Source organism: Barbus barbus (assembly GCF_936440315.1).
Source record: "Barbus barbus genome assembly, chromosome: 43".
Taxonomy (NCBI): Eukaryota; Metazoa; Chordata; class Actinopteri; order Cypriniformes; family Cyprinidae; genus Barbus; species Barbus barbus.
The window spans coordinates 21,878,115-21,896,928 of NC_136721.1; the positions used below are offsets into that span (position 1 = coordinate 21,878,115).

The following is an 18,814-nucleotide window of genomic DNA, read 5'->3' on the forward strand; positions in this document are numbered from 1 at the left end:
TTGTGAATATAAATTAGGTTATATATTTTATGAATTACTGTTTGCAAATATATAAACTGCTTTTTGTGAATATTTTGTAAACACATTATGTAAATATTCCACGAAATTCACAAAATATTTTTTGTGAAATTTCCAAATTTCATTCTGTGAATAAATTAGGTCATGAATTTGTGAATAGCTGTTTTGCAATAACTTATGAATGTGAATTGAGCATTGGTGAATCATATTTATTTTGTAAATATATTAATAAGCAAAGCATGCAAATGTACATTCACAAAATTTGTTTGTGAATTTCTTTTTGGAACTATATGAATTTTTTGTGAATGAAATTTGCGTGCACATTTGTTAATCCATTCATTTTGACACAATTTTAGCTTCATACTTTAAGTGTGTATATCGGTCTTATCGCAAAAATGCCAAAAATAAATCTTAAAAAAAAAACAGATTTAGTAAATGTGCAAGTAAATAGGTTGACAGACAGACGTCAAGAACAACTTCTACCTTTCCTATTGACGATTTTATTGACTCTTTGTCCTAGATGTTCTTAACACAGGTCGCATCCAGATTCTACCACAATCAACATTTTTATATATAATCATCTTCTTATATGACTTTACAGATTTTACAATGGGCTTTAGCTCATTTGTGTGTCGGGTCACCATACAAACACATTCAACACACACACACTCTCTCTCTTATACACACACACATACACAAGGCTGCCCGTGAAATGTCTGACAGGTTCGTCTAACAGATCGTTTACAAGCTTCACCTGTTGTACATCCTTAATAGCTTTGGTGAAAATCACACAACACCTTGTACACACTGTTTTATGAACGCAGCACGGTTTTCAGTCAGCACGGCAAAAATGACATCGAAAACAAGGGCCTTATAAAATCTGTGAACTAATACACAACATAAAAGGGTTCATATTTGTACTGAATAATAAAAATAACAGGGCCTAATTTGGACATTTAGCAAAAACCAAACTGAACATTCGTTCAAAGCAAAATGTCTTTCAGCTCAACGAGCCGTTATAATAAGTACAATTCAGTCCTCTTAAATAATATTGTACATATTAAATTAAGATGTTATACATTCTTAACAAACAATAAGAACTGCAACATCAAGCATTAAATAGAAGATTCAACAATGCAATGCGATTAGAACGTAATAACAAAATTTAAATATTTAATAATCATCTTACTTTACTGCCCTAAGCTGTCGATACAGTCTGGTTTAATAAATAGGTGTTAAATAATTGGTCATTTGACATATTAAGATTTATATATATTTATTTTTATAATTTTGTTTAAAATATGGACTTTCTTGGTTAACCTGTAAAGTTGAGGATAAAGTTTAATACCTGAACTATGAGCAGAAATAAGCGAACGTGGCTCATTTCTAGACTGCAATTTAGCGTCATTTATGATCACGTTCGTCGACATCCACTTAAAAATATTACAAACCTCAGCATTTTACATTATAATTTCTCGGGATAATTTTACAGCAGGTTTTGGAAGAAACATCCAAGTTTTGCAAACAAATGTAAAATAGATTTTTGATTTTGTCCATGTATTTGTCCTTCAAAATCTGACTATTAATAATAATGGCTCTTAAACACATTTGAGTTAAATTGGTTGCTTAGATAATGCCATAGTCTATATAATGTGTTAGATAATACTTCTTCGATTAGTTATTATAATAACAATTCCCTTGCAAATGATTTTTAGTTTAAACAAAAGGATTGAACAATGTTAAAAAACAATGTTTGTAGCCTGAAAACAAACCAAACAGAGCAAAGCACTGAACTAAAGCCACCTGGAACGTATTTTTATCCTAAACGCTAAACAAACAATCCTGATCACAGATCAATAATCAATATTTTTCCAGAATATTCTCCCATTATACGCAGCCAACTGTTGAGACACTTTTGACACATGGCACAGGAAGAAGCCGCACTTTGTAACGGTGCCAATGGAGCTATACGTTACGAACTACACCTTTTAATGACAAAAGTGGAAACTGAAAAAAGTGACCTACACAAACTAACAGAACGAGTCTTTGTAGATCAGTGAAAGGAAGAAAAACATGGAAAAGGCATGCATGTCGAACGCACATCCACAATGTTCTCAGGACGTCGCTCCAAAACTCAACCCGTCGCCGACAAATGCAGTCTGAGCTGAACCGACATCGAAAATGACATGGCGTCAGAACGCCGCTTAGCGCCCCCTGGAGTCCAACAGGAGATCAAAACTAGGCTAAGATAACATCTTCTGTATGTACTGTAGTCAAGGTGAATGTATGCGTGTCTGTCTGTCTGTATGGACATGTGTTCCTGCTTCATGAGGACGTTGGAGAGGATACTAAAGCGCCTGGCTTTCATGGTTAGCATCACCACCTCCACCACGACGACGATGACGTAGTCTCAAGCCATCCTTGTTGTCGGAGCGAATGAAAGGGCGCGACAGCTGCAGGGTGCTCAGTGGGTGGATGGCCCGTTGCTCTGCACTGTTTGGCGGGAGATCTCCAGGAAGGCCGAACGCATGATGCCAAACGATTGCTCGGAGAGCGTCGTCACATCGTCTGCCGTCAATCCCTTTGTCTCGATCTTTGGAAGGATTTTCAGAGTGATGCTTCCTGTGCAGAAAACGTCATTACAGCCATATTAGCCGACATTATCATCAACATGCTCTTGTTTGTATGGAAGCTTTTTTTCCATCACATAAAAAATTAAAAAGATAATTGCGACTTTTAATCTCACAATTCACAATTTTCTTCTCAGAACTGCAAGTTTCATAAGCCTGTTTGTCCTTTTGCCTTAACATCTCACAATTGTTTTTTTACAGTACAAAATAATTTTTTTTTAATAAAACTTTTTCATTTTTTTTCCCCTCACAATTCTGCTTTTTTGTTTCTGACTCAGAATCTAAACTAATTAGATCTCGCAATCCTTGATTTTCTTCAGAATTGAATGTTTACATCTCGCAATTGTTTTTTTTCTTCCCACCAGAACTCAACCAAAAAAAGTAATTCGGACTTTTCTTGCAATTCTCTCGCAATTCTAATTTTTCTATCTGACAATTCAGACAGAGAATACCCACACAAACACGTCAATATTCAGATTTTCAAGTTTATGTCTCACAATTCTGTTATTCTTCCTTAGAATTGTGTTTACATTCCTTTTTTTTGTCATAGAATAAAAAGCAAAAAAGTAATTGTGACTTTCTCGCAATTGCGAGTTAGTTTTTTGTTTCTGCAACTGTTTAAATCTCACAATTCAGACTGTTCATCTTAGAATTGCGAATTTTAATCTTTCTTTTTTTTCCCCTAAGAACTGAAAGACTCAGTACTGTGAGGACAAAAATAAAGAATTAAGAGATCAAAAGTCATAATTATCTTTTTTATCATGTGGCAGAAACTCAAGCACTAATAAAAATGTCTCACAACATTTTGATCCTCATACACTGTTATGTTATATACTGTATAGCACACAGGTCATATGGGTTACTATTTCTGCTATTGGTTTAGAACAACATGAAGAAGGGTAAATTAAAGATTTTCATTTTTTGGTAAACTTTCCTCGCAAAAGGCCTTTTGTTTCTCCATAGCATTTGTTTGTAATGTGCATTACCTGATTTGAACTGTTTCTCTTTTCGTAGGTAGAAGTTACTGTAGGAAGAGAAGACGATGGGTATGATGGGAACCTGAGAGAGAAAGAAAGAGAGGGGTGGTTGGATAGTGTGCGGCGCAGCAGACAGTGAGCCAACAGGGATTAGAAACGCTCTCACACACAAAAATATGATCACACACAGACCGAACTATCCTCCCAGATTAATAATAGACCCAGAGAGTCATCGTTTCTCATGACGACACAGCTGGACAGTGTGTGTCAATGTGTGTCAGTTTAACCATCATTAATAGCAAAAGATGGGACTCAAAATTATGAATGCCACAAAAATTAAACCAACAAATAAAATAATAATAAAAATTAAACAAATACTAATTTTGAAATTCTAAACAAACAGAAAATAAATGTAAACTAACAAATAAATATTTTAAATGGTTTAGTTCATGTTTAAAGACAGGTAAATTTAACAGTAAAATTACAATTTAAATGTTAAATTGCATTTTGAAAGGTAATCATTTTGCATATATTTTACATGTAAAATACATGCATATAATAAATAGGAATATTAAAGAATCAACTACTAATTTATTTAAAAATTCTAAATACCAAATAAATATAAATCGGCAAATTAAAAATTCATTTTCAAAAATGTAGTTAAATAAAACAATAACATTTATTTATTTAAATATGAAACTACATTTTAAAAGGCTACAAATATGTTGAACATACCTATATAAATATAAACAATAAATAAACTACTAATTTGAAAATTCTAAACAAATATAAATTGTCAAAAATGTTTAATTAATATTTAAATGTATTTAATAGAATGATTCTATAATAATAATAATATTAAATTGCATTCTACATACATTTTTATTTTACACTCATTTTCATAAATATTTTTCCAAGCTTATTTGCTGAAATTCCTACTTTATTAGACCATGTCTAAAATTCCTAGGGCGCACGTTATCTCTATACAATGCCAAAATGCAAAACACAGATATAAAAAGATAACATAACACAGATTGTTCACATTTTTTACCTTAACTAATGAGAACCATCAGGCCTCCATTACTTTGGTCTAGATTAAGTGATGTCTGTCTGCTTCAACTCAACGCTCATCTGGTTTTGATTATGTCGGCCTGCCATTTTTGATATCAGTATGCATCATCACACACATGATTCATATTACTTTATTCTGAACTTAAAAAGCAGCTACATACAAACTTAAAAAAAACAACTAATTACAGTTTTCAGCACAAATTCCTCATTCGGTAACCTCATATGAACTTGTGACAAATGATCTACATGTACAGTCATTACAGCAATCATCCAAAACATTTTCTTGTGGCCATGGAAATGTAGTTGTAGTGATTTACTTTTAATTGAGAGAGACGTGAAAGCCTGGAGTTTTGTTGTTAGATTAGCTTCGAGGTTTTGTTAGCACTAATCAATATGCTAGTGCTCTCCTAAAAGCTGAAAAAATTTAATATTTCAAATTTGCATTTGAAATGCACAGTCCTTCAACTGAAGCAAAAAATATTGAAAACCACAAAGTGGTTTAGTCAGCTGTGACGCACTCTATTGTCTATTATAAAATGAAAAAAGGGAAGCATGTTTTATGACCTGCCCGAACATCCTGTTTCAAAAGAACATGTGTCAAAACAATAAGAAAAACTGCTTTCAAACCTTTGTCAGGGGCCTATAATTTAATGGGAATTTAAAAAAAACAATGTACAAATCATTAATTATTTGTCAAATGGCAGTCACCTGTGTTTGGTATCTCATAACTAATTAGCAAGTAACACCCACAATAAAACATTTAAAGATAGGTTTTAAAATATAATACTTATTTTAAATTGTAATATTCACCTTTAAAATGTAGTTACAACAATAAAATGATGAACAGTTAAAATATTAACTAGCATTTTTTAAAAGTTAATAATTTTGCATATACCTTTATATTTACATGTATAAATATATGCACATAATAAATAAAATAATATTTGTATAACAATTCTAATTAAATATAAACTAGCAAATAAATACTGAAAATTATTTATTTCTTGTTTAAGATTGTAGTTAAATAACAATAAATTATTAATTAATTTACATAAATTGCTTTTTGAAAGATAAAGAATTTCTTCAATATATATACATATATACACACACATGTATATAATATATTTCTACATTTTACATATGTATATAAATAAATCAACTACCATTTTAAAATAAAAATAAATATGTTTAAAATGGTTTAACTCATGTTTTTAAATACTAACTATATGTAGTTAAATATAACAGAATTAGCCATCAATAACATTAAATTGTATTTTGAAATATTTTGCATATATGTAATTAAACGGGAAGCTTAAAAACTGAAAAAGGAAGTATTAAAGGCAAAAAACTGCCAAGCGTTTAATTTTTCCAATACAATCCAATTGGCTTAACTCTCAAGTTTATTCACAAGCCACATGAAAGAAAGAAACACTGAAGGAATGTTTCATGTGGCTTTGGAAATGAGTTTGTTCAGATTCTGTTCAAAATGCACCAGAATGACAGTTTTTATGTGGCTGCGCTAAAACAACACAGGAGCTGAACACTAAACAAGGAAGGACAGCTCTCTCTGCTGGTGAAGACAAGACACAACACCACACCACACCACATGAGTAAAGTCTCCCTTATGACCTCTGACCTGGGTTAATGAGGGACCTTTGAGCTCAAGCTTGTTCAGGTTGTGCCAGGTAAATTACTGAGGCTATGTACGTTGCACTTGCAGGTCAGGTTATATCAGGTCAAGTGTAAGTGAAGGAGGCTAGGAGCAACACTCACCTGTGCTTGAATGGCCAGATGAAACGCTCCCTTTTTAAAGGGCAAAAGCCCGCCGTTCTGATTCCGTGTGCCTTCTGGAAACACCCACAATCGGATCTAGAGAAAGTTCAATGCAATCACAAAATGAGATTGTTTACAGCACCTCGTCCTTACCACATCCCTACTACAAGCACTAAAGACTGATAGTATTAGATCATGCAATATTAAATAAACAGATGGCAATGACATCTCCACCATTGTTTGAACGTTTAGCATTGAAAAATAATGCAAGTTAATAGAAAGCAACAGTCCATGTCTTCAGTGGTCTTGGTTTTATTTTCTCATTCATTTTCTCTATAGAAACCTCTTAGTTCTAAGCCATTAACCAAATAAACTTCATATACAAATTAAGCAAAAAGTATTTTAAAAGCAGGAAAAATGGTCAAAAGGACAAAGCAGTTTTATTTTAATATCATTGAGATACTATAGTTTTATATTAAATTAGATTTTTATATTTCCTACTCTCATGGTAATTTTAATAGTTAATAATTTTTGGTGTTTTTGTGATTTTTATTATATATATATATATATATATATATATATATATATATATATATATATATTTATTTTCCTGTCATTTTTATAAATATTTTTAAATATGTCTATATACTTTTTATTTAATTATTTTATTTAAAATAATGTCAAATCTTTCCACTGAAACTTGCTGGAATAAAATGCATTTAAGTTTTTTTTAAATATTTTTATTTTTCATATATATATATATATATATATATATATATATATATATATATATATATATGTATATATATAGTTTTTACTGAAGTATAATAACCCTGGGTGAAAGAGAATGAACTACAATCACTGCAGCATTACAAATAATGTACTAAAAAAATAAAATAGAACTAATGATAACTGTGCAAATGATTGCTGATTTTAAGCACAAAACAAAATATTTTTAAATGTGCATCAAAGTATACATTACAGATAAAAGTTTGAGGTCTGTGAAACTTTTTAATATTTTTGAAGTCTTTTCTGCTCACCAAAGCTGCATTTATTTTATGAAAAATACAGTAAAAACTAAAACATTGTGAAAAAAAATATTACAATTAAAAATACCTGTTTTCTATTTGAATAAATATTAAAATGCAATTTATAAGGAAAGTTCAAAAGAACAGCATTTATTTGAAACAGAAATCTTTTGTAAAATTATAAATGTCTTTACTGTCACTTTTGATCAGTTTAATGCATCCTAGCTTAATAAAAGCATTCATTTCTTTAAAAAAAATCTTACTGAATGCAAACTGTTGAACAGTAGTGTACATATATATACAACTATATATACAACTATATAATACTGTATGAGGACCTTGTCCTGACATGTTTGCAATGATTTTCTCTTCAAGATTGCTGGGAAGTGAAGTTTTTTCTACCTTTAAGTTAACACAAAAAAAATTACACTTCAATAAGATCCTATAACATCAGTTAAAGGTGCCCTAGAATGCATTGATACCGTATTTTAAATTGTTCTCTGATATCTGATAGAAGGCATGTAGCTTAGGTAAGGGCAAAAAATCTCCAGAAATGATTTTACATGTCCATTTACAACCCTAGGATTTCTCCCTAGAATGAAACGGTCTGTTATTGGCTTATTTGGCAGGGTCATGAATAATAATGAGCTCTGCTCTGATTGGCTGGTTCACAGTGCGGCTCATTTCAGTAACTCACAGCAATAAGGAAACATAGGGAGGAAAATATATATTTAAATACTTTCTCTCGCAGTTATATCGTAGGGTAATTATACTGTATATAAAATGCGGGCATCAGGGAGCCGTTATTAATACGTGAGGCATTGCTTTTGAACGATCGGTCGATCGCGTTATAGTTTCACTTTCAAGATACGCGATCGCACGAACTGTTTATATCATGGAGCAGCAGTACTTACCACACATTTTACAAGATCAGATGTTTGTCATGGTGCTCAGGATCTGTAAATCATTCGCCATCATCCTCATCTCTCCTTACTCTGTTTATGTGGTTAGTGAAATCGTATGTACTGCAGGGTAACAGGCTACAGCTAGCAAGGAGCTAACAATGTCCCTTTAGTGGCTCGTGTTAATTTAGTAGAACACGTTATTTGCCAAGGTAAAGACAGTTTTTCATTCTATGGCACCTTTAATAACCTAAAAGCTCATGCGAAGTGGTTAAAACTGAATTAATTGTTGGGTAAACTACCATTTGTCAGATGTGAGATCTTGGCAAAGACAGACCTTGTCGGCCAACATGGTTTTAGCGGCATCACTCATGACGTTCTTGGCGTCGCTGGTCTTTTGGCGGTTGATGAAGACGATTCCTCCCAGCCAGCAAATCATGCCCACCGTCCCGGCCCATATCAGCTCCTTCTTAGCGACCATTGTGCAGCGGTCCGGCAGGATCTCCATCATGCCTGCAGAGAAGAGGAGAGAATCAGCACAGAAAGACTGGCTGCACAAATACCATCATGTGACATCTGGGTGTGCACATAAAGAGAAGTGAGTGCATGCAGGTCTGGTAATGCAGATTTGATCCTGTGGTAATAATAATAGTAATACTGAACACGCTGTGTTGTGTTGATTGGTCGAGTGTATTCGTTCACCTAGCACGTCGAGTGATGATTGGTGGTTGGAGATGACGACGTATGGTCCGTCTGTCTGTAGATGTTCCCAACCGCTGACCTGATAGCGCACACCCAAGAAGTACTTCACATGGCGAACTATGAACCGGATAACCCTACAGGAAATAAAGACATTACAATCCAGAACATGGCCAATAGCAATCATTCAAGTATTCAGTTTCACAAATATGGCTTCTAGACAGGTTTCAATGCAAGTCTATGGGACTTTTCCACTGTTTATCGGCCACCAGCCACAAAATCAAATGTTTTAGAAATGTAACAGTCCATTAAAATGTTGCAACATAAATCATTGTTGTTCAAATCTCTGGCTCCAAGTCTAAACAGGCGTAGATACAAGCACTAACAAGACACTAAAACACTAAAAAGTGCGGCAAGAATGATGCATTTTTGTAGACCAAAACAGAGAAACGAGCATTTTAGCACTTACGGCTCCATTGCTTTGAGGTCAGTGTGTTTTTTTGGTTAAAAGCCTTAAATGCTGTCTGTTGTGAACACAAGATCAAAATCTTTTACATTACTTTTTGGTAATTCCCTCTTTAGAGGCTATCATGTATAGTCTATGTTTAGCTGTTTACTTCTGGTGATTGTGTACAGGCTTCAATTCATATAAGTTGTGTTCATTTGTTTATTATTATCATGATGAACAAAACATGTAAGAATCATAACCTTTGGTTGGTTATAAAGCTTATTTTCTGCAATAATCCAAAAGCCAGTGGGAAAATCCTATTGTTTTTTTTTTTTCTAGGTAACCAGGGTGATGCTAACTTGCGTATTTACTGCAAAAATATGTTATCGCTGCAGCTCTCTATGTAATTATACTGATTTCTTGTAGTTTGAAATGATTTGTTTTAATCTCTAAAGAAAGATAACAATAGGCTAAGAAAATTAAAGCCATGGCTAACATGTATGAATGCATCAGTATGTGTGCAAGAGAAAGGGTTATTAACTAAAAGGGGAAAAAAATTTAAACTATTAATAACGTTTTTGTTCATAATATTTTTGTTAAAATAAAGCTAAAATAATAAAATAAAATAAAATTTTAAACGAAAAACTGAACAAAAATGTGTTTACACGAGCGCTAAAAATACTAACTGGAAATGAATAAAAATAAATGAACTAACTGTAAACTAATAGGCCTTAGTTAATCATTTTTATGTTTAAAATACTTACACATAAAACACTAAAAATTCAACTAAAATTAAACTGAAAACTGAAAATATTAAAATTAAAGCTAACTCAAAATATTGATAATAACTATGATAATGTATAAAATGACAGTATTGTAAAATCTCAATTATTTGATGTTCATCGTAGGATGTTCCGCGAAAAACAAAGAGATTACAGATACAGTATCTGTGAGACCTTTGAACACAGAAGAGGCTCAGATCAGTAATGTGAATATGTGGAGCAAACGCGGGCATAAAACATCTGCGGTTACATAACACCGCAGCTGAGGAGAGTCAACAAAACCCCGCTGGATTCATTCAAGCACTTCAGGATCCTGAAAGATGATTCACAGTCTAATTATGAGACGGACTGATGACTGTGGGTTACAATGAATCATGTAGGAATATTCAGTAGGTTATGGGTGAATGTTGTGCTAAACCATTAACCTCAACAGTAAAAGTGATGCTTGACTTGGCAAGCATTAAACATTTAAAGCCAATTTGATTTTACCGAGCTCTGGTTTTCTCAAACAAGTCATCAATGCATTAAAACGCATGTTTGTTTTCTGTTTTTACACTGACAATATTTCCAGCAATGCTTTGACATAAATTTTTGTCCCCATTACATGTCACCTCACTAGTGATTGTTGTGAAATTACCCCGAGGCTTTGAGTTTTGACATGTTCTGAATAATAAACAACAGCTCAGTGCATAGCGATCTGGTTTTTAGCAGTCACTGCGTGTGCGTTTTGAGAGACTGAGCATGTTATTACTATAAATCTAGATTATGTGAAATTGCTTAGATTATTTTAGCCTAACAATCTACCTTACCGTCATGCATAATTTATTTTTTTATTAATATTATTTATTGAATATAGTACCATTAGAATACCATGGTATATTTTGCAGTACACTAGTGTTCGATAAGTTCTTATGAAAGGTAAAAGGTTTTTGAAAGTTGTCTTTTATGTTCATTATGGCTGCATTTATTTCATCAAAAATACAGTAAAACAATAATATTGTGAAATATTATTACTATTTCAAATAGCTGTTTTCTATTTGAGTACCTATTAAAATGTCATTTATTCCTGTGACGCAAAGCTGAATTTTCAGCATCATTCAGCGTCACGTGATCCTTCAGAAATCATTCTAATATGCTGCTCAATATTTGCTGCTCAAGAAACATTTCTTATTATTAGCAATGTTGAAAACATATTTCATATTTTTGTGAAAATGTGAAGCTTTTTTCAGGATTCTTTGATGAACAGAAAGTAAAAAAAAACATTTATTTGAAATCTTTTGTAACATTATACATGTTTACTGTCACTTTTGATCAATTTAATGCATCCTTACTGAATAAAAATATTAACTTCTTTCAAAGACCCCTAATCTTATACTGACCCCTAACTTTTGAACACAGCAGACATGCAAATGCTTACAACATGCTACATTTAATGACAATGCATAATGCTTTAAATACAAAAATTTACTCAAAAAAAAACAAAAAAAGTAGCTCAGTATTACTACCAGCTTTGAAAACAAAAAACAAAAAAAACAGTAGATTCTTTTTATTTGTTATTACACACGTCCTAAATAAACTGTTCTCAGAAATGTCAACCTGTCCTCTGACACATTACCTTGGTACATCAGAAGAAGCAACACAAGAGTTTAACGCCTGCCAAGCTCGGCTATTATTGTACATCAGAAACTTCACGAGTAGTCTATCAATATCACAGATCACAATTTAGGTTCAAGGTTACAACGGTCTATTTGAGATGTTTATTCAGCGTAATTTAATTACCATCGTGTCATTTCAAACCTATTTGGCTTTATTTCTATTGTGACAAATAAATGATGTTTTGAATAATGTACAGACAAGGATTATTATATAAAACTCAAACTAAAACCATACAATCATTTTGTTACATTGTTACTTAAAATAAACGTTAAACAATACAAATTTTAGTTTAACTTGGTGTACTAAAAATCACTAAACTATAAATATATATATAAATTAAAACATTTCAAGATCCAAGATATTTCAAAATATGTAACAGTATCTTTATGATACAAAAATAACACTGGGTCACTGGCACAGGCCTCTTTTTTTCAATTTTAAATGAATGGGGACTGGATCTCAGTCCCATAAAAACAAATCATTAAAGTATTACAAAACGACTTGTGCAACATACTCCAAGTCTCCTGAAGTCTGCCCTAGCTCTCGTCATCATAATCACGAGAATCCACGAAAAAAAGAATGAGCAGCATCTCATTCACAAATCTATCATTTTTGAGTCAGATGAAAATAAATTTAAGATGTCACATCATTTATCACTAACTTACTTGTAATTGTACTATTGTTATTCAAAAAATTTTTCTAACATTACGTGTGATGTTTAACATATTATTTATTGACTAAAGTTTTAATTACACCATTCTTTTATTCCTGGCCAAGGACTGCAGACGTCCCTATTTAAAATAAATAAAACAATTAGCCTGTGGCATTTATTAGTTCATTGGAGGGAAAATAACCAATGAATAACAAATAACATTTTTTGTTGTGACATGACTTCAGAAGACACTGAAAAAAGAAACTTAGCATTTATTTGAAACAATGTTTATTTAGCAATTCCTAGTAAATTTCACAAATTATTATTTATTTGAAACAATTTTTATTTAGCAATTCCTAGTAAATTTCACAAATTATTATTTATTTGAAACAATGTTTATTTAGTAATTCCTAGTAAATTTCACAACTTATTATGAAAAAATGGCAATTAACATACTGAATTAAATGTGAAATTTTGAGGTATAATACTTCAATAATGTGTTTAATTTACAATTTCCGGAATTTTTTATAGTTTTACAGTACTTTTGCATCCTTTTGAAAGCTCCACACTGTAAAAAAAAAAAAAGAAAATGAAAAAAAAGTTGAGCCGACTTAAAATTAAGGCAACCATAGTTTTACAGATTTTTGAGTTCTCTCAATTTATTTAACAAGTTGCGAAAACTCACAAATCTGCTGAAGCTGGTTGCCTTAAAATTTTAAGTTGGCTCAACTTTCTTTTTTTTTTTTACAGTGCATTTCTTATTCATTGCAAGTGCATAGAAAAGAATAAACCGATTTTGTGCTACAGGGAAAAAAGTAATTCAGATTTGGAATGACGTGACCGACATCCTTTTCATTTCTGGCTGAACTCTCTTGATCAAATCTGACCTACATGCCTTGTCATCTCTCTCCTTTTACCTAACAAGTTCATCATCCTTACTGCATCTGCTCACCGTGTGGCTCAATCACGCTTTCATATCACACCGATAAAGAGAGAGAGAAAAAGAAAGAGAGGGATAAACTTAAAAGTGAAGAACAACACTGATTCAACAAGACACCACCCATCGTCCCTCACATCATGTGGTCTGTTGTTTGTTAATATGGGTGTTAGGTCACCCTGTTAAAAGGGACTCAACGGCCATGACCAAAACACTTCAGCTCACATAAAGTGGTTTGCACATATTTGACACAATTGGATTCTAGTATGTACAGTACTTGCACACATGTCAACACACGATAGTTGAGCTACGGTAAGCGTACACCAACCCTGACACATGAGCTCATCCTCTCCCGCCGTAATTACCGGGTAACGTCGCACCCCCACGTTCAAACACTGTCCTGAACAGATTCACCTGTGAACTACAAACCCCACACTGATAACTTTAATCACTATACAGCAGATATAAAATATATTTAACAAATGCAATAAATGGACCATGCGTGTGAATGAACCGACTGTTATGAAGAGCAGAAATTGTATCGTTTTTAGTGAGCATGGTCTCTTTCAGAGTTATGTAAAAGCTGCAGAACATCGGGACCGGCGTTGATGGGAACTTTTGTGCATTTTAATTTAACTTCAAGATTTAAAATAAAGCTGAAAATTAATAAGAACTATTGATACAAATAATAAAACAATAAATTAGGCTACTGAAAGTTTATGAAACTTAACTATAAAATTACTCCAATAGTAGTATATCAACTGGTGCAGTTGACAATGTGGTGTGAAATGTCTTACTCTTACTAAAACAGCATTTTGTTAATTATTTTATAATTGGCACTCAAGCATATACCTTTTATGGCTTCTTAATTGAGATTGGAACATTTGTACTTTAAAAAATGTCTCACCTAAGCAGGTCTTTCATTTAACCAAAAACAAAATGTATTTAACAATGAATCAAATTGATTTAATAATAAACAGTTCAAATAAAATCAGAATTAAATATATTTACATTGCACATTTTTGATTATATAATTAAGTTTCTACTCCAATACGCTTGTGAAATATAAACATTTAAATAGTAGCTGTATTAAAAACTTATTTTCATGATGACAGATTTATTCAATCCATTCTGCTCAATGTTTTTGCCTCTCTGAATCCAGTTTTTTTTTTCTTTTGGCCAAATATGCTTGGTTGCCAAAATTTTAGAGCATCAGCTGTTCATACTGATTTTACACAATAGTTTTGTGTTATTTGTGAGGGACAAACTTTTAAATGCTTCATAAAAGGATTAAATGTCCAGGTTCAATGTATAAAGCATCATTCTAGCTAAAGCTTACATAAAATAATTCAGATTAGTTCTTCAGTTTGTAACAAAACTGTTGTCAATAATCCTTAAAGGTGCAGTCACATTTACAATTGTTTGACGTATTTTCGCAAACAAAATCCAGTTATTTCAACTGGAATCCACACAATTTGGAATTTCACATAACAACAGGGTTTGTTAAAGGGATAGTTCACCCAAAAATGAAAATTTGATGTTTATCTGCTTACCCCAAGGGCATCCAAGATGTAGGTGACTTCAGTAGAACACAAACGAAGATTTTTAACTCAAACCGTTGCAGTCTATCAGTCATATAATGGCAGTCAATGGGACTCACGGCTTTGAGAGACAAAATAACATACACAGACAAAACCAAATTAAACCCTGCAGCTCGTGACGATTCATTGTGGTTTAAAGACACGAAACGATCTGTCTGTGCAAGAAACAGAACAGTATATATAGTATTTATATTTCTTGCTTTTTTACGGCAGATCGTAGACTTATAAGTGCATTACCGCCACCTATCTCTCAAATGGACCATTGACACTCCTAATTGAGATTGTAGATATGAGTGTCTGCGATCCACCATAAAGCATGATGACGACGTGTCATAGGGGAAAGGAAAAGAAGAGGGGGAAAAGAAAGGAGAAAGGGGGAAAGAAAGGAAAGAAATTAATATGTTATTTTTTATTTTATTTTTTAACTAAAGTATATAAAACCCTGGTGTTACACACTCCTGTACCGTAGGTGACAGTATGCACCTATAAATACTGGTTTGCGATCGATCCGCCATTAAACTAAAAGAAGACGACGATGACGTGTCATGAGCTGGCTGTTGTGTGAACAGGACAGTTGGACCGTGCAGCGGATCAGAGGTAAAAAACGATATAAATACTGTTCAGTTTCTAGCACAGACCGATTGTTTTGTGTCTTTAGATCTCAATGAATCGTCACGAGCTGCAGGGTTTAATTCGGTTTTGTCTGTGTATGTTTTTTCTTTCTTAAAGCCGTGAGTCCCATTGACTGCCATTATGTGACTGACAGACTGCAACGGTTTGAGTTAAAAACCTTCATTTGTGTTCTACTGAAGAAACAAAGTCACCTACATCTTGGATGCCCTTGGGGTAAGCAGATAAACATCAAATTTTCATTTTTTGGGTGAACTATCCCTTTAACATTAGTGAAACACTTGACAACAGACTTTTTTCGGTTGAAAAAATTCATTAAATTGATCGCACCTTAACTCTAAAACTATAGAGGAAAAAATATTAATTTCTGCATCTTTTTTTTTTTAAACAAAAAATCACATCAGGATATTTTAATATATGGACAGTCCAAGTTTCTGTCAATCAATGAATTTTGACTGTCAGTGAGGGACGTTCCACTGTTCTAGAACGTCTGTTACCATGACAGCAACATTCTAGAGTGTTACTGAAGGTTTCAAAGTGATTTTCGGCGCGAACATTGATTCTAAACTGATGGCCTGGAATCCGCAATTCTATCGATCATCTGTCCAAAGTGTGGAACGCGTGTTGGTTTTAATCTGGCACCATCGACCAGCATGAACTCTGCACCAGCGGAGCCATGAGACCAATCCATCACGACCTCATTAATATAAACTAGAAAATTTTGGCTCGGACAAACTAGAGCGTGCGTTACTAGCAACCCACATCCGTTGAACACCTTATATCTAGCATATCATCAGAAAACAAACACGCTTTGGTCGCCATCTCTGCCTTGCACAAGACGCTAAAGCAGCTAGCACGCTGCTTAAACACTCACGAGAAGCAAAATGCACGCGCGCTAACCACATATTTACATCTTATGCTGTTAAACCACACAGAGCTGCATTTATTCGTGCATCACCCTGATATCGTATTAAATGTGCTATACAGAGGCCTGCATGTGTTCTCGCGTGAACTGGACTTCGCGAGCTGGCTAAAGATTCACAACCGTGATCCGAACATCTGGCCGGGGGTAAACAGATGCAATGCATTCCGTTACAATTGCATTCTCTGTTCAGTCATTAGAAGCATATGCTGGTGCATAAAAGACCATTTTACAGGGTTTAAATGATAAAAGGTATGACTGCATGTATACAGCAACCTGATTTAGTCTATATATTTCCAAGCCATATTTGTTACTGTAACACTCTATTACCACATAAAATGACAGCCTAAACGTAACATTATGTGACTTGCGTTGTTGACAACTCACCTCATATTCTCAATGTCCCTGCCGCCGCTTTTCAGAATGCAAATCGGTATGGCGACAGCGGCCAGCAGCATCATATACGCCACATAGAAGCACTTTTTGAAATAGAAAACGAACGTGCTGCTGGTCCATAACAGGAGCGGGAGCACCAGCAGCACAGGCAGCATCCACATGGCATCCATTCCCCCGACCAGCGCCTCTCTCCCGGCTGTCGAGAAATGATGGCAGGCCAGCGGTGTGAGTGGAGGGGGATCAACTCAGAACCGAGTCTACATCAGACACCGCGTCCAAGTCGCACCCTTGAGCAACTTAACCGTTCTCCCTGTTTGTCGAGTACGTAATACCGGGCGAATGATATGGATGTCAACAAGAAGCGGAGGTTTATAGAGAGCCAGGCGAGGGTTATCTACTGAGAGCGCTGCGTGTGTAACCTTTGGCCGTCTGCTGTGTGTGTAACTGGCGCTGTTTGATTCGCGAATCGTCCGTTTGAACCGATTCTTTGAGATGATTCTGTCTAAGCGTTGGTGAATGACTCGCTTACAACTAGACATTTCCACCAAACTATAGTTACTTCGTTTAAACAGCTAAACGTTGTATTATCAAACATTGTACAATAAATAAATAAATACATTTAAAAAAAAATTATAGCCTATATTTCAGTTGTTTTTTGTAACAGTGGCTCTTTAATTTCTTTATTTTTTCCTGTCACTGTTTGTATTATATTATATGCAAAAAATTACTACTAATAATAGTAATTTTACTATTAAAATACTACTAATAAGCCTGATGATAAAATACGTTCAGACCACAATGTTAGCGAAAATCTTGTTCTTTATTTATTAAATTATTATTTGCTGTGAATATAATTTTATTTATTTGATCTTTTTTCTGTCACTATTTGCACGTATATTTATGCTTTGGCAGTATGCAAAGCAATAAATAAAATACATTTAATAAAATTAACACACAATACAAATAAATGTTAATATTAATACATATTTTGCATAAAACGATTGAGGGTTACGGTATACGTTCAAAAATTATACTGAAAAAAAAAACGATGAAATGCATAATAATGCTTTTTTTGTAGTCAGATAATAAAGTTATTGTTGTATCAACAAGAAAAAATAAAATGCCACATTTTTAGTGTAAAAAATTGTTTAAGTAAAAATTCTTAACTACTAGAACAACTGAGTGATGATTTGGTTGAGTTGGTCGACCCAGTGAATCGTTCAGTTCACTGAAACGAACCGTCCGAACGAACCGATTCGCTCAAATGAATCGGACTTCCCCACGCTCTATTTTATGCACAAAAGCTCCTGCTGTAAGTTTGAATCTCTCCCATGTGTGTTTCCGGGTACTGGTTGCTTGTGTTTCCCTGTCATGTGTGTTTGGTGCAGTGTTACCTGAAACTACTTTATTAGAACAAAGACACGTGTGTCAACATTTGGAGTGTGTAAGAAATGCCTGGAAAGTTCTGGAACAGTGCAGTTTCTTGAAAAGTTTCTGCACCGTTAACAGGACCATCAAGTTACAGGGACAGGTCCTGAGCACTGATCCCACGGAACTGACGTATTTACATCTGATTTGATTATGTAAATATCTATTGGAAAAGACAAATGTGTCTGTGCATACTTAATGTAGAATCTGTGTGGGTATTTTACATGCTGTTTAAATAAAAAAGAGGATTATAGTTTAATAAAT

At 33.5% G+C, this 18,814-nt stretch overlaps 1 protein-coding gene across 1 annotated transcript; it reads right to left on the reverse strand.

Moving 5' to 3' along the window:
* Positions 1–449: 449 nt before the first annotated feature.
* On the reverse strand, positions 450–17,568 carry LOC306862533 (1-acyl-sn-glycerol-3-phosphate acyltransferase alpha-like). The gene is made up of 6 exons (XM_079405381.1): positions 17,114–17,568; positions 9,102–9,235; positions 8,737–8,912; positions 6,470–6,565; positions 3,635–3,707; positions 450–2,640 (listed from the first exon to the last, which is right to left on the reverse strand). Exons 1-6 carry the CDS (start codon positions 17,290–17,292, stop codon positions 2,483–2,485), a joined length of 816 nt encoding a protein of 271 aa, XP_079261507.1. The 5' UTR covers positions 17,293–17,568; the 3' UTR covers positions 450–2,482.
* Positions 17,569–18,814: the final 1,246 nt, after the last annotated feature.